Source organism: Drosophila virilis, chromosome 2 (assembly GCF_030788295.1).
Source record: "Drosophila virilis strain 15010-1051.87 chromosome 2, Dvir_AGI_RSII-ME, whole genome shotgun sequence".
NCBI classification, from domain to species: Eukaryota; Metazoa; Arthropoda; class Insecta; order Diptera; family Drosophilidae; genus Drosophila; species Drosophila virilis.
The window spans coordinates 10,241,869-10,268,485 of NC_091544.1; the positions used below are offsets into that span (position 1 = coordinate 10,241,869).

Consider the following 26,617-nt stretch of genomic DNA (forward strand, 5'->3'; position numbering starts at 1 on the left):
AGCTTCAAGTTTTCCTTAAGGCCTCCCACCGCCTGCTCCACCTCCTGCTGCTGCTCTTGCTCCTGCTCTTGCTCTGGCGGCGCACGCAGCTTGCCATCATATTTCACTCCCTGCACTTGTCGTTTTTGCCATTGCTGTTGTTGTTGTTGTTGTTGCAGTGGCTATAAAAATAACTGAACACTTGCCATTGCACACTTGGCCAACTTTGGCAACTTGACGCTTACAGCAAGCGGCAACAAACGAGTTGCTGTTGTTGTTGACTCTGTTGCCCAAAACCCAAAAGACCTGGCCCGGCTTTGCTTTGCATTGGGCTAACTATTTTCTGCGTGTGTGTGTCTGTGTCCACCACTCGTTGTCTCTCGCCCAAGGGGCGAACATTTAATTTCATTCATTGGCGACGGCAGCCAAAACTGCCAAAAATGGCTAAAAGAAAAAAAACATTTAAAACAAAAACAAAAACAAATGTTAATTCCATTGTTATTATTATTGTCTGCTTATTGAATACACTTAGCTAAGCATATTTGAGGCCTTCTTAACAAGTTTGTCACTAGATCCTTATTATAGAGTTAACTAATTTTCTTCTATATCATGTAATTTGTAGAATCCTAATTTTAGGAATTGCCTAATTTATTGTAATTAAAATAAATAATTAGAACAAGTTTATAAACTCACAATTGTGTTTTTAAATAAATACCTTTTTATTTAATGTCGGATGTGTTTCATCCTTTTCAGATAATCCATTACTCTTGGGTGGAAAATATAGGTCGGACTTTGTTTGGGTGAACTTCGTTTCGAAGATCTATGTAAACATTATTAAATTATTCGCGGGAGGGGAATGTGGCTAAAAAGTATTGACAAAAATTTAATGAAAATAACTTGGAATACGAGATCATTTTCGCATCATATGAAATATTTATATATAGTAGAGTATTTAGAGGGCGGTAATCTAACCAAACACTTTTACCTTACGGTAGTTTCTTATTGTTTTGCCGTTGATGTTGGCCACGTGAATTTACGCCTAGGTTTGGGTTATTTTACTGGCCAAGTTGCTACGTTGTGCACATTTTGAACGACAGTTGTTGCTGTTGCTGTCGATGGCTGTTGTTTGGTCTTATCCATCGCCTTTCGTCTTAGCGTCGTCTTGGCTGACTTTAATGCCATTTTCGTGCCGGCAGCCGCTTGGAAAAAAATACTTTTAACCATATTGTGTTTTTGTTGTTGTTTGTTTTTGCAGGCACTGTATGCACAATGCGCTTTATGCTCAATGCCTGCATGTTTGCATCTGAGCTTTTTTTCATAGCTTGTAAAAAACAGGTACAACAAAAAGTTAGTTGGTAATTACAATGTGGCAAGCTGGCAGGTGAAGATGCGTATAAAGTTTTTGCTCCAATCGAATTCCACGAGCATCATTCACATTCATGTGCGTTATGACGTTAGTATCGCATGGGTGAGTGTCTCTTTGTGAGCATCTTTCACACCTGCTGATTTTTCTTGTACTGCATTAAAAAGTACCAGATTCGCCATTACGTACCTACATTTTTTTTTCATATATATATATTTTCAACATTTACCGATTAGCTGTAGTTGATATAAAACGCAAAAACTCTCAATCAACAGCCCACATAAACAATTATTTTTATGTACTGAGTTTCTGTAATACAAGTTTTGCATTATTCTTTGTCTTGCGACCCACACGTTGTTGTGAAACCTGAAATGAATGAACAGCAAAAGATCTCAAAACAATTGTTTTTTCTTTCTTGTAGCTGTCCCCTTTCTGGTAATGGATAGTATCATAACTCTTTAAGTGGCCTTCACATTGAAATGTCAATAACATTTGAACTATGATTTATAATCAGTTTATATACTTGGCTAATTTATGTTCAACATTTTGTATCTTTTTACAGTTAATGCTGCATGTACTTATGACAGATCTAAAAGATAACGCCTTCGACTGAGAGATGTAAGTAGAGCTCCAATGCGATTTATAACCCACGTCCCACGTTCATATTTAGCCTGCGAGACAATTTTGCAGCATTAGCCTTGTAAATGTATGCAAATTGTTATTAAATTTGCAAAACAACTTTGTATGACCCGAATCCAAGTTGGTAAATGGAACAGCCGGCTGCGCCCCCTCAGCACAAATACCAGAACCCAAGCGGCATTGTGTGCAGGCGGCATAAATTTTATTTAAATGTAGGTGCACGGGCAACATAATATGATGTATCCATCCCCACACCGGAAATTGAAGCGAGAAACTTTTATAGAAAACACAGCGGCACTCGACAACTGCTGTGCAAATGATGTCAGCAATTTTATAAGGATATATGACATGGAGAAAATGTGGCAGGCTACATTGCTCTGAAAATGAGGATGCTGCAAATTGAAGGGTTGAGCAGCGCTCGCTCATGATGTCATTTTGCGGGTAGCCAATAGCTCAGTAAATTGATTTTGCATATAATTCGATTTTTATAATATCCCAGTACACTCAGAAACAATTAAAATGCCATTTAAAAGTATATGTGTAATATATATGTAGTGAAGTGCTCACTCGTCCACAGAAACTCTATCTCTCTCTCTCGCCGTCACTTTTATGCTCGGGCTGCCAAATGTTTGGCTATTGGCTGCTTTGACCCAATTTTCCTTGTGTCTAATAATAGAGAATTTTTATATATAATTTTTTTTTTCAACATATACATTTAAATACATATTTTGCTTTAATTTTTTAATGTACTTTTGCCTCAACAAATCCATACGAAATATTTTGCGTAAACTTTTAAAAGTTTATTTGACAACATTTTCTGTTAGGGCGAAATCTTGTAAAAAGTTGAAAAATTTTAGTGGCTTTTGCTCGTTAACTAATCAAAAACCATTTTAGGCAACAAAATTTCAATTTTAGTTTCCTCTAATTATATCTGATTTATTTGTTAATGTCTGCTGCTGTCAAATGAGATACATCAAAAAATTTGTAACAATGGGCAAATATTTGGCTCGCCACCAAAATAGGCGACGAGTTTCATCTAATCAAAATTTGTTTACGTACAAATTTATTTTCTCTAGTTTTTCGCTGTCATCTCGTTTATAACAAAAAAACGATTTTAATGCAACGAGAAAAGTGCTGTCATGTCAAAATGTTTTTCCTATCGTGAATACCCCGTATGTAAATAAGTATATGTAAATACATTTATATACTGATACATACCCTCTGCCATCAGCTGCGTTTCCGCATTGTTTATGGGATCTGGTCCGGCTTTGTTGTTTTGGTTTTTTTATTTTCTCGTTTTGTCATAAATCAATTTGTTGCAATTTGAACATATTTGCGATACATTGCCGCCCAATTGGCGCAATTGGGTGCCAACATTAGAAAACATTTGGCGCAAACAAACGCCAACATGCGAATAACTCAATCAAGCGTTTGGATGAATGCTTTTAGGGAGCCGAGAACTACACTTAAGAGTGCCAATAAACCAGAAGTTGAACATGTTGCTACAAATGATAGGAGTGGATCCTAGCCTGTGTTAGTAGGGTTCCCAAAAATACAAGCACTTGGAGCGCGCAAATTTCTAAGAATTGCCGCTGCTAGGTTTTGGAGAGAATCTTGTTAGCTTTCAATATTAAAACTAACTAAAGCAATTGGATTTTTATCTTAATTATATGAAATCCAGCTTTAACGATTTCGCTTTAAAATACTTTCCGAATGTACAACTATATTTTTATGATAAATTCCTGCCAGTATTATATGTATTTGTTTTCCGTTTGAATTCACAGCTGTCGTTTGGAATATGTTTCCATTTGTTTAGCTACAGTATTAAACTCTTCACGTATTTTTCACATATTTCAGCCGATATTTCCAATCTTATAAACTAAACGAAATGATATATGTTAATTATGTGACTCACATATGAAAATGCAGTTTGAGTTGTGTTTGCATTTATGACTTTTTGACAAAGTTAGAAAGTATCTCGAACTCTGTTCCGTCACTTTCTTATCGGCGTTGTGTGTTCTGCGTTTATAAATCACGTTATCTTTTGCTGCAGCGTTTGAGTGTTGATTATGAAAACATTTGTATTACGCGTTGTTTTTTGTTTCATAGATACAATATCTATAAACCTATAATTAGAGTTTCGCCTTTTCGCCTTATATGTCATTAATTTACCTTGTTGTTGAATTCTCATTGTTTTTGTTTACTTGCAAGTGGGCAAGTGTGCGTAGATAGATATTCATTGTGTGAATAAATTTATCTGTATCAATATGTGAATACGCTCTTTTATTCACAAATGCTTAAAAAATGCCCGACAGCCTCGGAGATGTTTCATTAATGAGCGGGCGGCTTTTGAGTGCGCAACGAATCGAAAGAAATTGTGTATAAAAATATTGTGAAAATAAATTGTGAAAAGACATTTGACAAGCGTCAAAAAGAAAAATAAACAAGCAAATTTGCACAGGTAATCAGACAATTTGAAAAATTGACAACAAAAAACAGCAACAAACCAAACAATCCGAAAAATTAATGTTGCGCACAAATATTGTATTTTTAATAATTATGAAATTTACTGGCTATTGGCCAATTCGGTTTCTGTACTCTCTAGAGAAATGGCTCGTTTAATTCATAGAACCTTGATCTTGTCCGGCAGCCATGTGCAACACGTCATATTTCATATAATCTCTCGATTATATTTATTTTTTTTGCTATGACGTGTGCTTAGAAAAGATACAACCCTCCAACACCTTGCAGTTTGCATAGCATGATGACTCATTCGGGCTGTATGGAAATAAGTGTAGACGAGTATCCCTTATATATTCATTTGAGGTATTGCCCTAGCGACCGCCACGTGCCGTGCTTAGCAATTTCTCAGTCTTCCTGCCTCAACAAACAAGGCATTACGCCGGTTAACCAGATGAGCAAAATCGATAAGCATTTAACTTTCTCACTACTTTCCACTTTAACTTCCATGTTGTTCATGTTTAATTTCGTATGTTGAGCCACCCAGCTCAACGTTCTGCCCGCGAGTGACATAATATGCTGTGCCCAATGTGTCACACGCCGCCTTTATTGGGGCAACTCGACAAACTGAAAGGGACAAAAGAGAAGGAATATAAAAAACGAGACAGAAAGAGAAAGGGACATCAAGCGTCAGAATGTCGCCAACCCCAACTCTATAGGTGGTCGTAAAGTACATATATATAGCTTCAGCGGACATTTTCAGCCTGGCAAACGTTTAATCAAATCTTCTATTTTATATATAGATATTCACATCAAAAGTTATATTTAGTTAAATGAATAAGTATTATAAAAGTTTCTTAATTCTTAAATTAAGCAACATAGTTCCGAATTTACGTAAAATTCAGCCTAATTAAAGGGAATAAAATACTATTACTCCAAAAGAAAAGCGTTTAGATTTTTCTTAACATAATTACCAGTGATATTTTTCAGAAATATTTAACTACATTTATCTAGATTTAATTTAATTTAATTAACTTAACGAGATAAAACATTTGTGTTCTGTTAAGAGGTATTTTAGTGTCGAGTGTTTAACTTAAATTCTTGTTGCTTGTTGTTCCTTGACGAGCTTTGGCATGGACGCTTGAATCCGAGCACTGTTTTTCGTGGCGCCAATCGAATGTGTGCCCAATGTGCAACTTAAATAGACGATAAGAGGACAGAAATCGGTAATAATATCCTTAGAACAATTTGTCTATGGTAGGGTCAAACGTTTTATATGTATGACAAAATGAAAAAGAGTTAAAAGGCATTTCTTTTGTAAGCTAACTAATAGAATAGTACTACAAGAGAATGAGAGAGGCCTAAGTATGTTAGTACGGAAATTGAAGAAAAGGAAGTCCTGTTTGTCCTTTTCCATTGTGCATTCGTTTTTTGTTTGCTAGTGTCTTTTTGTAAAGTTCTTAAGAATTGTGTTAAGCTTTTGCCTGAGTTGTCAAATATTTTCGTCGATTTCTTTTATTTGTTTTTATAGTTCAGATTGTTATATACCTTAGAACTAGCGAGAACATACAAATAATTTTATAAAAATATTTCGATTTCTTTTTGATCGCTAGCCAAAGCATCGTCGAGCGTAAATTTCTTGTACATATTTAGTAGTTAAACCCAAAAAATATTTATTCGCTATGAATCCATCGAACTTGGGCAAACAGAATGGAGCTTTAGTATTAGAGGTACTCCAGGTGCTTGGGCGGCCGGCCACCATTGAGGAGGTATCTCAGCGTGTGGCCAATATATATAAAGTGGCCCGTAAACGTATTCAGCCTGTTGTTGGTGATATTCTTGCGGCTGGTGTGCATCAGGGTTTCTTTAGCTGCCGAAACTATCAGTACTCAATTGTCCAGCTAACTATTGATCAGTTGCGCCAAGATATCGATAAGTATGTGGATGAAATGCTATCACTGGACTGTCGAGATGAGGAAGTGCTGCCGCAGCCATCTCCGCTGATGATTAAGCTGGAGCAATTGGACGGATCGCCGCCAATATCGCCGCCATTCGTGCTATCGCCTTCGCCTTCATCTGGGGAGCTGCGCGAGCGTACGCCCCCTGGAGATGCATCATCGGCAGTTGCCACATATTGATTGACACTCTGATTGACACTGCTGCCCTTTTGACTAGCTTTTTCAATGTATTTCTCAAGATATCTGTTTTTAAGTGTAAATTTGACAGCACATGGGAAAACCTACACAAGTGCAGTGGAGTTCAGTCCAGTGCAATAAACTCTCGACCAGGGCAGTCCAGTATACCCATCTAACAATGCGATTATTTCTCGGCTCATTTAATTTACAAAAAGCGGGGTAACGAGCAGCCAGTACCCGGTGGCAGTATTGCCTGCGGCTTCAGTTCCTTTGTTGTTCCTGTTGTTTTTTTTTTTCTCTTTTTTTTTTTTTTTATATTATAGCTACTCATTTGTGCGCCAGCTTGTGAGATTCCAACGTTCTCTGGATTCCACATTCCTTGCAAACAAAGGCCAAGTTTTGCCCTGTCTCGTGGCTTACTTTTCATTTTTATTGCAACGCTTTGAAGTTCATTTTCATAAGACCCAACTATATGGTGTATACATGCACAGTGTGTGCATATAGTATATCGTATGCTTTGTCGGAGCACTTAACAGTCTGTTCCTTGGACCCATTGTCAGGTTGTTGCACGTCTAGCGCCCACGCCAAGGTTCAAGTCTGTGCCACAAAACTTTAGCTTTTCAGTAGCTCATTTCCCCATTGGCCTTTGCGTTTTGTCTGCTCTGGTTGTCAATGCTGTACGCTTTTAAATGGCAACGCAATTTTCCTTTCACTCCTTTGTTGTTCCGATTTCACATCCAATCCAATCTACACAAATCTGAGCAGCCTTTCCTGGTGCCGCCTCTGGTATTTGCATGAGTAATCGTCGCCTGACTGTCCGCTTTATGCGCTTCTTTAATTTTGATTTATTTTTGCTTTTAATTTAATTAATTGAAGCACGATATTGCGACTAAATTTGCCTTGTTGCAATTACGAGGAACCAAATTGTTGTCAACGACAATGCCTGAAAGGGGTTTGTTATGTTCTAGGCATCCCTTTAAATGCTTGGACGTGCTCTATATAAAGCACTGCGATAATTAAGTATGCAAAGCAGTTCCATAACCCATTCAGTTATCAGTTATTGATTCATAATTGACAAAGTACCTATATTTCACATAATATATTCCTTCTGGTTATGCACTCAACATTTAATCCAATTATAACTTTGATAAATTGTTTGTCCGCAAAGCAGCGAGGAGAAATTATCTGGTCAACGTTGCGAGTGCTGTACTTAACGCTACCCTGTATTCAGATGTCAAGTAATGGAAATGAAGACTGACAATCGCTATAAACCGAACTCTATCGAACCAGTCTAAGAATAAAAGAACAGCAAAACATCGTTTTAGCTAACCTTTTTTTCAAATTGAGAAAAATGTGACAGACCAAGGTTTGCAGCAAAAACTGGGTTCTTGGCTGTGAACAACCAGGCTTAGGAATCATCTGTAAAGGCAAGGCATGGATTTACGGCCATAATTATCATAATACACTATTAAACATGTGTTTGATATGCAATATATGATGTTTTGTTGAAAACATTGAATAGTAATAAGGTAGAAAAACTTCGAAAGCTTACAAATCAACTTGGTATGCAGGCACTCAATTTGCGATAGATATGTTTTGCAGTTGGTACTAAAAATACAAAATGTTCCAATATATACTTGTGATCAGCCACATTTGTTATGTTTGATGTGCAGTATGCCTTGAAAAATTATTCAAATATAATTCTTTTAATAATATAGGTATTATTGCACATAGACTCAAAGACAACGAACTAACTAAGCAACGAACTTACTACTAATATCTTTAATGCGAGTGATTCTGTTCAGCCATACGAGAAATCGGATAGTCCACATTGTTATATAGGAAAGTACTATATATAGGAAGTGAACAACACGCACTCTCACTCTCTGTTCGAGCTCAACTTGCTGAACCCGCGCGAAAAGCTTTTCTTGTGTCGTTGACTTTAGCTCATAAGCTGAGGAGACGATTGTAAATATGATTTCAATTTTTTTTTGTTTTGTCATTAATTAATGACATTGTGGCAGCGAGATGGCAAAATTAATTAAAGGCACAGAGACAAAAAAAGAGCGCTGTGGTGAATGCTGAATGCACAGATATTTTGCAAATAACTATATAAGGGGTTTATTTATTAATTATTTAGGCAAAATTAGCGTCTAATTAAATGAATTTCAAAAATTTCAATTCAGCATAAAATGTCACTCGTTTTTGGCTAATCAAAATTTGTATTTCTTCTATTTGTAGCATGAGCCGCCAGCATCAGCGGCACCACCAGCAGCAGCTGCAGCAACAACAGCAGCAGCAGCAACAGCAACAGCTGCTGACGGCACAACAGCAGCAACAACAGGCGCTGCTGATGGCAGAACATGCCGCCGCCGCGGAGGCCGCCGAGCTGTTCGATCTGCTTTGTGTGGCAACCACAATGCGCCAAATATTGGCTCTGCATCGAGCCATGTGCGAGGCGGTGGGGCTGCGTCCATCGCCGTTGAACGATTTTTACCCGAAGCTCAAGGCCAAGGTGCGATCGTGGAAAGCGCAGGCGCTGTGGAAAAAATTCGATGCACGTGCCGCACATCGTGTCTATGGCAAGGGCAATGCCTGTACTGGCACTCGTGTCCTGGTCATTGGCGCCGGGCCCTGTGGTCTGCGCACGGCCATTGAGGCGCAACTGCTGGGTGCCAAGGTGGTGGTGCTAGAGAAGCGCGATCGTATAACTCGCAACAATGTGCTGCATCTGTGGCCGTTTGTCATCACGGATCTGAGGAATCTAGGTGCCAAGAAGTTCTATGGCAAGTTCTGTGCGGGCTCCATTGACCACATCTCCATCAGGCAGTTGCAGTGCATGCTTCTCAAGGTGGCTCTGTTGCTGGGAGTTGAGATACACGAGGGTGTCGGCTTCGATCATCCCGTGGAGCCGAGCGGCGATGGCACCGGTTGGCATGCAGCGGTCACGCCAGCGGATCATGCGGTGTCAAACTATGAATTCGATGTACTGATCGGTGCCGATGGCAAGCGTAATATGCTTGATTTCAGACGCAAGGAGTTTCGCGGCAAGCTGGCCATTGCCATAACGGCCAATTTTATCAACAAAAAGACCGAGGCGGAGGCCAAGGTGGAGGAGATAAGCGGTGTGGCCTTTATATTCAATCAGGCCTTCTTCAAGGAGCTGTACAGTCGAACGGGCATTGATCTCGAAAACATTGTCTACTACAAGGATGAGACGCATTATTTTGTGATGACCGCCAAAAAGCACAGCCTGATCGATAAAGGTGTCATTATTGAGGACATGGCCGATCCCGCCGAGCTGCTAGCGCCCGCCAATGTGGACACCCAGAAGCTCCATGACTACGCACGCGAGGCTGCCGAATTCTCCACGCAATATCAAATGCCCAATTTGGAGTTTGCTGTGAATCATTATGGTAAGCCGGATGTGGCCATGTTCGATTTTACCTCCATGTTTGCTGCCGAGATGTCCTGCCGTGCTTTGGTACGTAAGGGCTGCCGACTACTTCAGTGCCTCGTGGGTGACAGTCTGCTGGAGCCTTTCTGGCCCACTGGATCGGGCTGTGCTCGTGGTTTTCTGTCTAGCATGGATGCTGCATATGCCATCAAGCTGTGGTCAAATCCGCAGAACAGCACCTTAGGCGTTCTGGCACAGCGTGAAAGCATCTACCGATTGCTTAATCAGACCACACCGGATACTCTGCAACGTGATATCAGCGCCTACACTGTGGATCCGGCCACACGATATCCGAACCTCAATCGCGAATCGGTGAATAGCTGGCAAGTAAAGCATCTTATTGACACCGATGATCCCTCAATACTGGAGCAGACTTTTATGGACACGCACGCGATCCAATTGCCACATGTCGAGACGCCGGGCAGACGCAAGCGTCGCAGTGGAGGTTAGTTTATATAGCCAAAATTGTATTCGTGAAATGTATCTTTATGCTATTTTACAGATACTCTTCCACAAGGTGCCACTTTGCTACGCTGGATAAGCGCACAGCTGGCTGCCTTTCAGTTTGCCGCTGATCTCAAGGAGCCCTCGGATGTGTTTCGCAATGGCCGTGTGCTGTGCGCCCTAATCAATCGGTGAGCGAAAGCTTCCTGTTATTAAGCTCCTACTCATTTATGCCCCTTAAATCTCTTTAGGTATCGACCCGATCTTATTGATTATGCTGCCACCAAGGACATGAGTCCGCTAGAGTGCAATGAGCTGGCTTTTGCCGTGCTGGAACGTGAGTTGCACATTGATCGCGTTATGAGCGCCAAGCAATCCCTCGAACTGACCGATGTTGAGTCGCGTATCTGGCTCAACTATATGGACCAAATCTGTGAGCTGTTTCGCGGCGAGATACCACACATTAAGCATCCCAAGATGGACTTTAGTGACCTGCGTCAAAAGTATCGCATCAATCATACGCACGCCCCGCCGGACTTCTCCAAGCTGCTGCAGACAAAGGCCAAGGCCAAGTCGCCCATGCAGGATGCCGTCGATGTACCCACAACTGTACAGCGACGCTCTGTGCTGGAGGAGGAGCGCGCCAAGCGACAACGCCGCCACGAGCAGCTCTTGAACAGTGGCGGCGTTGCCGCTGGCGCCGCTGCAGCCAGCAGCGCGGGTAGCAGCAACTTACAACAGGGTGTGTTAAAAATAACGATAATACAGCAAAAAGCCAAATCTAGAACAAGTGTGCCGCCCAAGCTGCCTCTCTAAATTGTATAATCCGAATAAAAATCTATTTACTTTGTACTCATATGTCATGTATATCATATAGCGCATCTTAAGAGCTAGAGATCATTTAAGTCTGGTCAACCCAATTAATAGGTATTATATCACTTCTTTGTGAGCTCGATATCATGTTAGTTTTAGTCTGTCTGATTGTTGTGACTATCTGCTATATGATTGAATTAAAAAATAGATACATAGATATGTGAATACATGATAATATTGAATAATATATAAATCATATGAAATAATGCTGATATTGAGATACCTCAAAATCCCTAGAAATCCCTAGATATGAAAATCACATATGCCTACTTAAGGCATATTAAAATAAGAAAAACCTTATCCGATTCTCGAGCACATCTCATTTATTGGCCAAATAGGTTTTCTTATCATACGGTTTCTTTGTTTTCATTTTGAGTGGGCAGCTGGTTCACTTCACCTAGCTTTTATTTATCAAAATCTAACTATATTTCTCTTTTATCTCACTTGCAGCTCAAAGTGATACGCCGCGTCGCTCGAAGAAACGTCGCCAGGCTGATAAAACGGCGAACATTGTGAGTAAATGTTTCGACTATATCATGGATTGGTTCACTCGCGCATTAAATGCAGCTTGAAAAGTGATGCCATATCAAAATTTCTTGTATATATTCTTAGTTCGTAAATTTAGCAAATTATGCAAATGTGCTCGGAGAGACCATCACTTTTCAACTGTGTCAACAAATTCTCTTTCTCTCTCTTTCATACAATTCTCCTTAAAATTTACGCTCATACAAAAAAAATTATTAATTGTAATTTATTGTTGATCGCTTATCATACAACCATAAAAAAAAAATCGAATACCGATAAACCAAGGTTAAACTCATACTGAAAACAGCTCTCTTTCATGAACTCAGTAACGTCATAAGCGCATACGAATCCATCAACGAGGTCAGTTCGCTCAGTGTCCAAAGTTTTGCCATTTGTCATCCGTTTATCGTGTGCTAAAATACCCATTGTAAACGTAACATTCGATATATTTCTACTAATGCAACCAGATCCTACACCAGTCGTTAGTCATATAGTTCTTTAGATTAGTCTACGTTTTATGTCTATTTCATTTAAACACATATGATTACTCACTCTCCCTGCCACACACCCAACCACACACGTACACTTGCCCACACATACTGTGAAATTGTCAATTCTTGACTCTCCACTCTGCTGCGCAGGAGGAGCGCCAGCAGCGCCTGCAAGAGATCGAGGAGAATCGTCATGATCGCATGAGCAGGCGACGCCAGCAGCGTTTCCATCAGACGCAGAATTTCTACAAGAGTCTGCAACTGCTGCAGGCGGGCAAATTACTGCGCGAGGGCGATGGTGTAGCTGAGGGCGTGGCCGAGGATGGCACACCCTTTGAGGACTATTCAATATTCCTGTATCGGCAGCAGGCACCCGTATTTAACGATCGCGTCAAGGAGCTTGAACGCAAGCTTCTGTTTCCCGTAAGCAAAGAGGATACAATCAAGATCCTTCTATTGCCTGACTGCCTGCTGGTTTCTCTATATGTTGGCTGACGCAAATGCTGCACGCTGCGTCTGTGTTCCTTATGTGTTTGTCTTTGCTCAACGCTTTCTCCAGTCTTTGCTCCTCTAACACAAACTAAACTAACCGAACTGCCAGGCTCTGCGTGCTTTGGCTAACAAAAAATAAAAAATAAAGAAATGTTGCGGCATGAGGCGGAAAAGTATTCCATGAAGCTTGGGCCTAAATCGTATAGCGACTAATGTGTTGTCTCTAGAACTTTCCTAATGTGACAAAATAAAGCTCAAATATAATAAGCTTGTAAAAGATGTTCTAACTAAAACCAAGTTAAATAATATATATATATACGTATATTTATAAGATGCAACGTTTTGTTAGTGTGTTTTCTGCCAGATACAAAAGTAACTTTCGCTAAGTGCGTTCATCTAATTAGTAAAAATATTAGTTATAATCATTAATTGTTTGCTTTTTGGTTTTTTATTGCTGTTTATGTATTTGTGCCTACAACGATATATCTTTAAATTTATTCAAATTTTGATTTCTTCACTCCCCTTTAAAATGTTAACAATGCCCGCCCTACAATTAATGCAATCTGACACCAACACAAAATTACACTTGAATTCAACATTGATGGCTGCTGCACCACCAAACACCAAATACCTTACCACTCCTTAAATAGGATCGCGAACGTGGTGACATACCCTCAGCGGTGCCACGGAATGCTGCCGATGAGCAGTTCAGCGATCGCATCAAGAACATGGAGCAGCGCATGACGGCACGCGCTGGACATGGCAGTGATAAGAAACCCAAAGATCTGATGCGTGCCATTGGCAAGATCGATTCGACTGATTGGAATGTGCGCGAAATCGAAAAAAAGATTGAGTTGTCTAAGAAGACCGAAATACATGGGCCAAAAGGGCGCGAGAAGGTGCCCAAATGGAGCAAAGAGCAGTTCCAAGCGCGTCAGCACAAAATGTCCAAGCCGCAGCGACAGGATTCGCGCGAGGCCGAAAAGTTCAAGGAGATCGATACGACGCTCAAGAATCTGGATAAACAGCTCAAGGAGGGACACAATCTAGACGTGGGGGAGCGCGGACGCAATAAGGTCGCCTCCATTGCTGGACAATTCGTCAAAAAGGATGAAACCAATTCGGATGAGAAGAATGCCAGCAGCAATGCCACCACCAACACCAACAACACTGTCATACCAAAATCTGTGAGTAGTTTTGCGTTCCAATCGAATTATTTCTTTGGGTTTATGTTTATGTGTTTTTATCCTCTATAAATATATCCCGTCTTATATTTATTTGCTTTATGGCTTTTGTTAACGTAGTCGCCGCGTCCTTATGGTTTAAGGTTCCTAGCGTGTTGTTGTTATTGTGGCTCTTGTTGTTTTAGTTAGCGTGCTTTTAACTGAGGTCGTTCGCGCACTCTCACACACACACACAAACACATTCACTTGTACATGACACTCATCTGTATTTAAATGCAAATCTTAACTGTTGTTGGCAGTGCTAACCACAAACCCAACAGTAACATTTTTATAATGGCTTTCACCCACACCCACAGAGCTCTAAGGTGGCGCTGGCCTTTAAGAAGCAGGCCGCCTCCGAGAAGTGCCGCTTCTGCAAGCAAACTGTTTATCTTATGGAGAAGACCACCGTCGAGGGTCTGGTGCTGCATCGCAATTGCCTTAAGTGTCATCACTGCCACACCAATCTGCGTCTGGGCGGCTATGCCTTTGATCGGGATGATCCGCAGGGTCGCTTCTATTGCACACAACATTTCCGTCTGCCGCCCAAACCCATGCCGCAGCGCGTAAGCAAAGCGAGGGTAAGCTTACCTAAAATTCGACCGTATATTAAAACCTGCTCACATATTGAATCCAAATCCCACAGAGATCCGCTGCTGCACAGCCTGTTTCACCTGCCGCACAGCAAACCCCAGCAGCTGGCGCCGCCGCTGCCGCTGATGCCGTACAGGCCATGGATACTACGCCGGCAAGAGACCAAGTGGATTTGTTGGAAACCTCAAGAGCCCCTGCCTCGGCCGATGCTATGTCTGATGATGAGGCCAATGTTATTGACGAGCACGAGTGGTCTGGACGCAATTTTCTGCCTGAATCTAACAACGACTCACAGTCGGAGTTGTCCAGTTCAGATGAGTCCGACACAGAGTCCGACTCGGAGATGTTCGAGGAAGCTGACGATTCGCCATTTGGTGCCCAGACCCTGCAGTTGGCATCAGATTGGATTGGCAAACAGTATTGTGAGGATAGCGATGATTCTGACGATTTCTACGATTCTAGTGAAGGCATCGCGGGTGCGTGAATATTAATTATATATCTTTGACATTAACTAATTCTATATCTTTTGCAGATGATGGTAAGGACGATACCGAGGGTGAGGAGTTCAAGAAAGCACGGGAGCTGCGCCGCGAGGAAGTACGCCTACAGCCATTGCCCGTCAATTTGCCCACGGATACCGAAACGGAGGTGAGTCTCTTAGAGTTTTTATCACTTGGCTATGGGAAACTAATATTATTATCATAATTTTGTTTTTAATTTTTTGTTGTATACTCTGATGATATCATACGTACAATTACTTTAAAAATTGTCCTTAAACATGGTGTTGGTTTCTAAATAAATTTACAATAATCTCAACTTGGGCATGTAGAAGCTCAAGTTGAATGTAGAGAATAAAGAAAACGTGGAACGAGGTTCCATCAAATCAGCCAACTCCTTTGAGTCGGCCCAAAGTCAGCCGAGCACGCCAGTTGCACCACCCACACGTGCTCAAGTGGAGCAGCTGGAGCGGAATGCGCCGCGAAAATTTAGCAGCGAGATCGAAGCAATTAGCGAAAAGCTATATCACCTGAACAATATGGTCAAAATGAACAAGGATCTGGAAGTGCTTGCTAAGGAAAATCTGGTGAAGAGCGACATATTGCGCAAACTAACGCTTAAGGAGAAATGGTTAGCCGAGAATGCGGCCATAGCTGCTGGCATGGCCAGTCCCATGAAGACGCCAATAGCGGCTGCAGCTGCAACAGCTACTGCACCACCCAAATCCAAGTTTGATGAAAAATATGAAAAGGTTGTCAGTCCGCCACAAGCTGTGGTTGAGCCCAAACCCAAGCCCGTCATTGATTTTAATCTGGAGGAATTGAAGCCACGCAAACCCAACTTTGAAGAGCGACCCAAGGAGCTGCTAAAAAAACCAGAAAGTCTAAAGAAGCCGGCGCAGCTGAGTCCCAAGCCGGAGCGCAAAAGCAGCGCCAATGTGAGCCGCTCCAGCAGCATGAAAAGCAATGCTAGTTCCAAGTCCAGTCCGCGTCCGAGAAAGAAGGTACCCCTGCCCAATGACAACAGAATGCAAATCGAGCGTATTCTGGGCACAGTTAAAAAACTACAACGACAGCACAGCAGCGACCAGGATGAGGAAATGGATATAGATGACGATGCTGATGCTGATTCACAAACCAACACACAAATGAGCAGCAAGCTTAAGGAAATTGGTGCCAGTAGCTTTGCGGGTACAATGGATCATATCAAATCACAGCTGGTAATGCCCACGGTGCATACAGCAAACGTGGATCTTTCCAAATATTTTCCCAATCAAAAGGAGGAGAAGAGCAGCTCAGGCAACACAAATAAGAATCAGAAAACCTTGAAGGATGTGGATCTGGCCAAGTATTTTCCTAGCAGCCCGGCGCCGCAACGACGCGCCGTTGATACTGTTGCAGAGCGACTAAAAAAATCGCAAACTGAGGCATCTATACCGCAGTCGCAGGTAGCACAAGAGCCCAAAGATGCGCACTCTAAGACAGAGACCAAGACAAAGCCTGTGCCACCCAAGCGGCAGGCATCATTGAATACTTTCAGTCTGCGCGACCATCAGCTGGATGGCGCGCTAGATTTGAGCAAGAAAAAAACACCTGTTAAGGTGGCTACCGTATCAAAAACTCCATCCAAGACCACAAGTGCAACGACCTTAGCCAAGGCCACAACCACGCCCAAGGGTAAAATAAAAATCATTAAAAAAATTGTGCCCAAAGGCACCAAGGCCAAGAAAGCAGCGGCTGCTGCAGCAGCTGCAGTTGGCCCGGAAAGTAAGCCAGAGAAGCAGCCGCCACGCGATGAAGCTGAACGCATACTGGACGAGATTTTAGCCGACGGTGAGTCTCGTTCGCCCAGCTCCGATTATCAAAAACTCTTCAATGATGAAAAGTCACCCAGTGATCTCTCGGATAAGATCGAACGTATACTTGAAGAAACGGGCCTTGATCTTGAGCTGGGCTTGCCCCGGCGCAATAGCAAGAAGCTATTGAAAACCAAGTCACTCGGCGAGGGCGACTTTGATTTACAGCCCAAGCGACTAAGTGGCGTGCAAAACATACTCAAGCGCTTCGAATCAATGAGTTCCGTCAACTCGCAGCAAAGCGATGAGCAGGCATCCTTCAAGCTGCGTCGCATGGAGTCCAGCACCAGCAATATGAGCAGTCTAAACCGCTCTCGTGAATCCCTGGTCTCTGCCAGCGATTCCATGAGTGATCTGGAGAGAACTATGGACTATTTGCGCAATGAATGGCGCAACGAGGCAACCAATTTCCTGCAAAAGAAACGCGATAGATTTTTTGCGCAAAAAGAGGAACAGCAAAAGCAGCTGGAGATAAAACCAGAGCCAGCTCGGGGACATGAGCTGCCCGTGCAATATCGCGACTCCAAGCTGGCCAAGTTCTTTGGTCTGGCGTCCCGCAAATCGCCTGAAAAGCGCAAATCACCCATTAAAAAGGAAAAATCGCCCAGCAAAAAGAGAACCTCACCGAATAAAAGCCAAAAGACAGCTAAGGCTAATAATTCACTAGAAGAGCTCGCTAAGATTAGCAATGCCCGACAGGCAAAGCAAGCGCAAAAGTCGCCAGCAAAAGTCGCCGGGGGGACTGTTAATAAAATTGAACGCAAGATCGAAGTGAGACCCGCAAAGCCAGCCACTCCTGTTCCGGATGACTTCGAGATTTTGGACTTGCTGGATAAAGCCACAGCGGCCAAGGAGCTGGAGCGCTCCCAAACAAAAAGTCCACTCGTAGAAGAGGTTCCACAGCAAACAATTAACGAAGCCGTTAACATAGAAACAGAGACTCCGCCGACGCGTCCTGTGGTCGAGGATATTAAAAACTTGCCCAAGACTGGCTGCGATAAATCGTTAAACAGTTCCCGGCGTGGTTCTCAGTCCAGCCTTGTGCTCTCGCGACGTCAATCGGATATTTCTTTGACCGAAAAACTAAACCTGGATGCTTTGGAGGCACTACACAGCATCGAGATGGAGCGCAATGTGGAGCATGTAGATGAGGTCTTTCAGAGTATGGTCGAGGCAATGGACCAAACGCCAGACAATGTTGTGGATGACGATGTGGATGCCGACTCGTTGTGCACTACCATCAGCAAGAGTCCCAGCGCCCAACCCATTACGGTGGTCAAGCGTGGCAGCTCCGAGGAGCAGAGCATCGAAAAGCTGTTTGGCAACTTTTCCGATGAAATGCTCGTGAATGTGGAGTTTGATTCCAATGATGAACTAATCGGTATAACGCCAAGTGTCAACCCGATTGCCGGCAGCTCCGAGGAACGTGATATTGTTGACAAACTAGATTCACTAGAGCGCGATGAAATACCCATGAGCAGGATGGAGGAACCTAATCGGTTTATAAACAAAGAAAATGCTGGGGTGGACGAGGTGGATAGCGCTCATTTTCCGGCACGCCCACAACGCAGACAAAAAAGCAGCTCTTCGTCCAGTGAACCTACTCTGCCAGTTGCACCACAACGTCTGAAAAAGAAATTGGCCAAGTTGGATCCAGAAAACATGCCGCCTTCGGTGCAGGATTTGCTACAACAACTGCACGTAAAAACGCTGCAGCCGGAGAAGGAAAAGCTGCAGTCTGGAGCTGCTGAAGAAACGCTTAAATTCCCAAGACTTCTTCAAGAAGAGGATGTGGTCGATCATGTAGAGAAGGAGACACCTAAGCCCAAAGAAAATGGCTTAAATAAAGTCAAGTCAGGTCGAATACCAGAGATTCTAATCGAACAGCCACAATCTTCGCTCACGAAATCCGCTGGGAGCCAAAATAATTCAATAAAAAGCGAAAACTCTTCCCACAGTAGTCTCAATGAGGCACCAAAGCTTGTAACGCCGCCAAAAGTGCGCAGCAAGGAGAATTCGCTCGACTGGGATATGGAGAAGCTGCCCGCCTCACCCATGCCCCGTCGCAAACAGCCCCTGATACCAACCAGCAAGGAGGGCTCTTTGGAATGGGACATGGAAAAGTTGCCCAACAGCCCAATGGCGCCGCGCCGTCGCTTACCCACAAGCAAACAATACGATGTCTCTCCCAGCAGCTCCATTCAGCTGCTCAATAATCTTTCTAGCCTTGATGACGATGCGGAGCGGGCGGAGGAGCGCCTTATCCAAGAATTTGAGCGGGAACGCCGTCAGGCGCTATTAAAACGCGATGAGAGCTTTGAAGCAGCAGCTGCCGAGCAGCGTCGTCGCGATTCGCAGCAGAGCAGCAGCAACTCCAGCGGTAACAACTCCAACGGCAAGCGTAATCTGCCGCCACCTACGCCTCCACAGACAAGCGTTAGACGTGGTACCACGCAGGCTAGCAGCAGCCGGCGGGAGTCCACCAAGCGAGAGGGCACGCCTCCCATGTTTAAGAAATTAGATTTGGGTGACGACAGCAACTCGACGATAGGCTCCACGTCGGCATCCACGCGACGCAGCTCATTTGCATTTATAGAATTACAGGATAATAAGCCGGTGATTGTGCCCATGCCTAAGAAGCTACACCTGCCCAAGCTGGAGGCACCAAAATATGTGCCCGAAGTAAGTGCTGACGATGAGCCAGTGCCGGAAGTCTTTAAGGATCGTGTCTGGCCAAATCAACACATTACAGGAGTGCATCCAGACAGCGAGGACGAAGATGAAGAGCAAGAACTGAAGAATAAATTGCCCGAGTATGCACGTTCCGACTCGCCGCCCTGTGCTGCCTTTGAGAATCGTCAGTGGCCCGATGGCAAAACCATTTTCGAGCAGAGCCAACGCAGCGATTCGCTTGAGGCAGATGATGTGCTCAGCTTACTGAAATCTAAGCGAAGTAGCAACAAGAGATTCAATAACAAGCCACGCTCACAGTCACCACAGCCTTTTAAGCCACTGGCAGCCAGTTCTCGCCAGGAATCCAAATCCTTTAGTGATCTCAAAACTGGAGCGCCTGCGTCTGCGTCCATGCAATCACTATCAGCAAGGTCCAGTCAGGACACAGATACGCGCTCGACCACAGCAACGGTGGCTACCTCGCGTCCATTGAGCTATGTCAACTACGATGAGTCGGTGGATGCCAGCATGCGTGCACTGCTCGATCGTAGCAAGCGGCTCCACAATCGCAAACGCGACTTTGTCAACGAGCGCGTCGTGGAGCGAAATCCCTATATGCGTGATGTCATACGTAGCACGGAGCGGACTAAGGACTATGACTTTGAGCCGGACGAGGAGCTGTCTAGCTATCGACCCCGTCACTATACCAGCAGCATGCCAGCAAAGGCTACGCCAACAACGAGTCGCTTTCCCAGCTCCATCTCCAACTATGCGCGCAGTCCAGCGCCACGCAGCACCTATGATTACCTCAGCAATGTGGGAAACAGCAGCGACTACCTCAGCCGAAGACCCTACTCTGCATTGGGTCCAACAAGTACATCTAGCTTTTATCCGAGTACAGCAGCAACAAGCAGCACACATCTCACCGATCTGTTTAGGCGACGCAGTCCCGCCTCCATGTCCAGCTACGGGCGCAGCGATTACGGCCTGCCCGCCAGCAAAGAGTCGTGCGTTATCTCTTAGTAGTTTGCCTTTATATTCGATCAAAAACATCTATTTCTCTTTTATATATTTAACCAACCAAATCAACAACAAAAACAACTTTAGAAGACGTCTCAACTATTATCTATACTGAGGCCAAATCGATCTTTAGACCTCAGCCAAATGCGAAACCAACACATGACCCAAACCCAAACAAACTATTTTCCCCACCCATGAACCCAACAAAAAAACACGCTAGGATATTATGTGGGCCAAAACCTGGTTCCCAAACCAGGCTCAGTCCGCACAACGTGTTCCCAATCAACCGAAACAACCCAACGCTAGCCCGCCTGCCTGTCTGCCAAGCCTACAACTAAGCCAAGTCTGTCCTGATCTTGTTGAATGGATAAGATGAAAGAAAAAAAGAGAGAGAGAGAGAGAGAGAGAGAGAGTAACAACTTTGTTAGCCAATTCGTTTAAAAAGCGTCTGGGTACGATCTATGAAGGTAAATTCAATCAAAATTGTACACGAAATGTTGCGCTAACCCCTGAGCAGCCCGAGCAAAAAAAAAACAAGTTTGTAGTTTCTAAAACCATATATAGTCGAAATTGTTGTGCCGTTCGCTCTGTTGTCCAGTCGATGTATGTACCCCTTACTCGTCCTAAGCCTACAAACACTAATAATGCCAGATCTAACCCTTTGCCCCCGAATATGCGTTGTGTTTCGTTCGTTTTTTATTCGTATCTACCTTTCTGGATCGTACCTAAAGGCATGATGCTGCTGCCATTGCCGCTGATGCTGTTGCCCCTGCTGCTGCTGATTCACCTAACAATAATACCAACAACAATCCGAGCTCTGACTAATTAAGCATGTTTGATAATCCAAGTGATAAAAATAAATGTACTGCCGGACTTGGGATCTTTGCTGATCTTTACAGCACACGCCTTTCTTTTAATGCTTTTTGTTTATATGTTCTTTTTAAACGTTTCTTGCACTGTTTTCATGTATTTGTTTTTCATGATAATCAAGATATTAAAACACTTTTGGCCAATGGCTCTAATTGCAGGTACAAACCGAATCCGAGAGCACATCGCCCGACGAAGTTGAGCTTAACTCTGCAACAGAAATATCCACCGATTCAGAGTTCGACAATGACGAGATCATACGGCAGGCACCAAAAATCTTTATTGACGATACACATCTAAGAAAACCCACAAAAGTTCAGGTAAAAAAATCAAAATATACAGTTAGGAATTGAAATTGCAAGTTCGTCGTATCAAAAGTTGAGTCGAACTCAGAGACTATTAGAGCTAGAGATTTACATGTACATATATAGTAACTTATTTCCTCCGATTATTAGAAATCCGGGATCGATTGTTAGCCCCTTTGTTTTTAAAACATAGCTGGTAAAATGTTGGAGCTAGATTTAGGCCCTGCTATAACTAATACAAAACACGAATACTTTACCTTCTTTACTTTCTCCAAAATCTAAAAACTCCACTTTTGGTATATGCACACATTTGAATGCAATCTTAAAGCACAGAAAAATTCAAAATGATCGGAAAATTATCTGAAAAGTAATTGAATATTGAATTTTTGGTGTTGTAAGTACATGTGTAGATGTAGATGTTTTAAAAGATGTTAAATGGTCAGCAATTTATACATATATGCCAATACACTGTAAAAAACTATATCATTGCATTCCAGATCAAGTCCAGTGTGATCACAACCAGTGCATCTGGCCTACATCAGAAGCAGCTGGCGTCGCGCGAAAAGGGCGGTAGTTATTTGCAAAAATACCAGCCGCAGCCAGCGCAGCCACAGTTCAAGCCCCTGGTTCAGGTGGATCCTACACTTCTAATTGGTAGTCAGCGAGCGCCGTTGCAAAATCCACGACCTGGTGACTATCTGCTGAATAAGACGGCCAGCACCGAGGGCATTGCCTCCAAGAAGAGCCTGGAATTAAAAAAACGCTATTTGCTGGGTGAGCCGGCCAATGGCAACAAGATACAAAAGTCAGGCTCCACCTCGGTCCTGGACTCGCGCATACGCAGCTTCCAGTCCAACATCTCCGAGTGCCAGAAGCTTCTGAATCCCAGCAGCGATATCAGTGCGGCTATGCGTAGTTTCCTGGATCGCACCAAGCTGGGCGACAATGCCCAGAATACCCAAAATGAGCTGATGCGTTCGGCTACCAGCAATGTGATCAACGATCTGCGCGTGGAGCTAAAGATTCAGAAGGCTCCGTCGAGCAACTCCACGGATAACGAGAAGGAGAACGTATTTGTCAACAGCAAGAACGAGCTGAACAAGGGCATGGAGTACACGGATGCGGTCAATGCCACGTTAATGGAGCAGCACAACAAGAAAGGATCACCAACAACGCCGACCAATAACAAAACTGTCATCGAGGTGATTGATCTGGTGACACCCGAGAAGCCGGTGCCGTTCATTGATCTCACAGTGTTGGAGACACCAAAGAAAGCTAGCGATGCCAGCACGGAGCTGGTGGAGGTGCCTGCTCAGATCCCAGACAGCAATAAGTTGATTGAGCTGAAGCAGGAGGTCATCAAACCGGATGTATCCATTGATGTAAAAGAGTGCATACCCGATATACTTGGTGATATCAAAGCAGACAAGGAGGCATCCGGCGTGGTCGACTCAGAGGAACAACAATCCCTGCTCTGTCAATCCGACGAGGAAAAGCGCGACTCGCCCGAGAAGTCAAACGATCTGGAGCAGGAGCAGTACGAGCAGGACACACTACAAATCCAAGTGCCCAATATACCATGGACCAAGCCCAAGTCTGAGATCATGTCCACTACTGCCAGCAGCGCCACCAGCTGTTCCAGCTCAGGTAGCTCCAGCATCGAAGATATACAGCATTACATTCTGGAGTCTACGACCAGTCCGGACACGCAAACGGCAGGTGGCAAGCACAACGTTCCGCGTGTGGAAGTGCACGACAGCAGCGGTGCCCTCATGCAGGTGGATAGCCTCATGATTGTGAATGGCAAGTATATTGGAGATCCAGAGGATGTCAAATATCTGGACATGCCAGCTGGCGTCATTGTGCCGCCGGCGCCAGCGATAAAGACAAGCGAGCTGGAGGATGAGCACGAGGTGGATGTTGAGCCGGTGACAGCTACTCCGGAGCCGGCCGAGTGTACAGTTATTGAGGCTGAACGCCAGCCACCCCCATTGCCCGAAATGGGACCACCCAAGCTGAGATTCGACAGCAAAAATGAAAACAAAATCGAAAGCTTGAAGAATCTGCCATTAATTGTAGAACGGAATTTGGAGCACAGCCAGGCCGTAAAGCCAATAACGCTCAATTTGAGCAGCAGCGCGGCAAAGACGCCAGACACGCCAACCACGCCCACACAGCATGATAGCGACAAAACGCCCACAGGTGATATAAACTCCCGCGGATCCGACTCGGAAACCGAGCCCACGGGCACAGGTCAGGTGCTAACCGAAACAGAGCTCTCCGATTGGACGGCTGATGATTGCATCTCGGAGAATTTTGTCGACATGGAGTTCGTGATCAATTCCAACAAAGGCACCATGAAACGGCGCAAGGAGCGTCGTCGCAGCGCGGCAACCAAGCTGCCAAGCAGCAGCGAGGTGCTCCACGAACTGGCCAAGCAGGCGCCGGTTGTCCAAATGGAGGGTATTCTCCACGCCATTGATATTGATGATATTGAGTTCATGGATACCGGCTCTGAGGGCTCCTGCGCCGAGGCCTATTCAGCGACCAACACTGCATTGCTGCACAATCGCGGTTACATGGAGTACATTGAGTCGGTGCCCAAGCAGAAGATCAACATGGAGAAGACACACTCAAAGTCCGTTGGGCAGACTAATCTGCAGTCGCTGGTGACCAAGCGCGATGAGAAGTTAGGCATCGATTACATTGAGCAGGGCGCCTACATAATGCACGATGATGCCAAGACACCGGTCAATGAGGCGCCCCGCCTGCCCAGCAGTACAGCAATGACGCAATCCCTGACAGACTCCAGCACGCTGAATGAACTGGACGAGGACAGTCTAGGCGGCATGATCCAATCACAGACTCAACCCACCATAACCACTACGGAGGAAAGTGAGGCGCTTACTGTGGTCACTAGTCCATTGGACACCTCATCGCCGCAAGTTCTTGATCAGTTCGCCTCGCTGCTGGCCGCGGGCAAGGCGGACACCTCCACGCCAAGTAGCCCCGAGCAGCAACCAAAAACCACACAATCCACAGTCACCACCAACAGTAGTGGCAGCAGCTCCACGCCAGCTGCTGTGCCGGCCAAGGAAACGGATGAGGACATGCAGATCCAATTCGAGTATGTGCGTGCGCTCCAGCAGCGCATCTCACAGATCAGCACACAGCGACGCAAGAGCTCCAAGGGTGAGGCGCCCAATCTGCAGCAGCCAACTGTGATAGAAACTACCAATGTGCTGCAGACGCCAGCAGCAGCAGATGCACAAAGAACTGGCGGCGAGTGCGGCACGGCTGTGAGCATGCGACCCAGGAGCAGCAGCTCAGCGAGCAAAGTACCTGAGATACCAACGCTTAATAGCAAGCTGGAGGAGATCAGCAAGGAGCGCACCAAGCAAAAGGACCTCATACACGATCTTGTCATGGATAAGCTGCAGTCCAAGAAACAGCTTAACGCCGAGAAGCGCCTGCATCGTAGCCGACAGCGCAGCCTCTTGACCAGTGGATATGCCAGCGGCTCCAGCTTAAGTCCAACGCCCAAACTTGCCGCCGCCAGCAGCTCCATCGATGCCAACTGCAGCAGTCAGGCGCACTACCATGTCTCGACGGCAGCCGAACAGCTGCCCAGCCGGCCAGGCTACCAAACAAATGACATGTACAAACAGCCAAATGCGCTACAGAAATCCGCAACTGCCACTTATGTTTCGCCCTACCGTACAGCGCAGCCAGCGACGCGTAGCTCGGACCTCTACAAATCGCGTCCCTTCAGCGAGCATATAGACGCTGAACAATTGAATCTGCTGGAGCGTCATAAGCTCAACAAGACGGCTTCGTTCAGCTACGGCAAGATGGATGAATTTACAACGCCCATTGCGCCAGTGCGTCCGCATCGCAATGGTAATCATGGTCAAAGTCAACGACAAATCGAGCAAGCCGCCGAGGTAAGCATCTCGGCATCCACGGAAAATCTGCGCAGCGAGGCGAGAGCACGTGCACGTCTAAAGTCGAACACAGAACTGGGCCTGAGCCCCGAGGAGAAGATGCAGTTGCTGCGCAAGCGTTTACAATATGATCAGAACAGCGCCATCAAGGCTACGCAGCAGGAGGTACTCTCTAGTGACCTTACAGCCCGTGCTAGAAAAATGAGCGCTTCCAAGAGCGTGAACGATCTGGCCTATATGGTTAGTCACGGCCAACAACAGCAGCTGTGCTTGGACAGCGATGCCGTTCAGCAAGCCAAGGCGGCTGACTTTACCTCGGATCCCAACTTGGCGGCCAGTGCACAAGATAAGACGCTGAAAGTCAAAACCAGCAAAAGGCATAAGGATCCAGAGCGTCGCAAAAGCCTTATACAATCGCTATCCAACTTCTTTCACAAGAGCAACACCCACTCGACAACGGTCTCGGCTTCCGGCAGTCCAAAGGAAATGGGCGGCGCTGTAGCTGCCAGCCACTCTGAGCATGCAGAGCGTCCGGGCACAAGCAGCAGCGGCACGCCCACGATCTCCGACGGAGGCAGCGGCGGTGGTGGCGGCGGCGTCTTCAGTCGCTTCCGCATCTCGCCCAAGTCCAAGGAGAAGTCTAAGGTAAGTAACATCAAAATGTTTCAAATCACATGAAGCTAAATGTGATTAATTGTTGTTCGAGTCCAAAAAAAAAAAAATGCATAAAGTAATTGTACTACATTTAAAATCTTGCCATGACTCATCAACTTGAAGCTT

The 26,617-nt window shown here is 44.6% G+C and overlaps 2 protein-coding genes and 1 long non-coding RNA gene across 17 annotated transcripts in view; 2 read left to right on the forward strand and 1 right to left on the reverse strand.

The window, feature by feature from the left end:
* Positions 1 to 26,617, forward strand: part of Mical (Molecule interacting with CasL) — a 48,764-nt gene that overhangs the window by 18,928 nt on the left and 3,219 nt on the right. For 5 of the 14 annotated variants that reach the window (XR_004304953.2, XM_032439415.2, XM_032439416.2 and 2 more), the window contains exons 4-15: positions 1,905 to 1,960; positions 8,818 to 10,478; positions 10,536 to 10,668; positions 10,729 to 11,219; positions 11,801 to 11,862; positions 12,517 to 12,789; positions 13,509 to 14,045; positions 14,399 to 14,662; positions 14,728 to 15,151; positions 15,208 to 15,323; positions 21,750 to 21,908; positions 22,391 to 26,482. Coding sequence is in view for 13 of the 14 variants with exons in the window: in XM_032439415.2 (XP_032295306.1) it covers positions 8,819 to 10,478; positions 10,536 to 10,668; positions 10,729 to 11,219; positions 11,801 to 11,862; positions 12,517 to 12,789; positions 13,509 to 14,045; positions 14,399 to 14,662; positions 14,728 to 15,151; positions 15,208 to 15,323; positions 21,750 to 21,908; positions 22,391 to 26,482 (8,211 nt within the window). In the remaining variant the exon portion in view is untranslated. Of the gene's footprint in view, positions 1 to 1,904; positions 1,961 to 4,302; positions 4,443 to 8,817; positions 10,479 to 10,535; positions 10,669 to 10,728; positions 11,220 to 11,800; positions 11,863 to 12,516; positions 12,790 to 13,508; positions 14,046 to 14,398; positions 14,663 to 14,727; positions 15,152 to 15,207; positions 15,324 to 15,504; positions 20,713 to 20,808; positions 21,146 to 21,749; positions 21,909 to 22,390; positions 26,483 to 26,617 lie in introns of those variants that run through there. The other 9 variants (XM_070207480.1, XM_070207479.1, XM_032439421.2 and 6 more) reach the window with 7 other exon arrangements.
* Positions 481 to 4,084, reverse strand: LOC138910964 (uncharacterized). Of its 2 annotated transcripts, none has more exons than XR_011416209.1 (3): positions 3,897 to 4,084; positions 695 to 841; positions 481 to 622 (listed from the first exon to the last, which is right to left on the reverse strand). It is a non-coding gene; the product is annotated as an uncharacterized lncRNA (long non-coding RNA). The 2 variants fall into 2 exon arrangements; XR_011416210.1 differs by lacking the exon at positions 3,897 to 4,084 and adding an exon at positions 965 to 1,508.
* On the forward strand, positions 5,969 to 6,755 carry LOC6630094 (uncharacterized). Its single transcript, XM_002054225.4, has one exon. It carries the CDS (start codon positions 6,124 to 6,126, stop codon positions 6,577 to 6,579), a length of 456 nt encoding a protein of 151 aa, XP_002054261.1. The 5' UTR covers positions 5,969 to 6,123; the 3' UTR covers positions 6,580 to 6,755.

Coding starts and splice junctions, on each gene's coding strand:
- LOC6630094 (XM_002054225.4), top strand. CDS start 6,124: ATGAATCCATCGAACTTGGGCAAACAGAATGGAGCTTTAGTATTAGAG.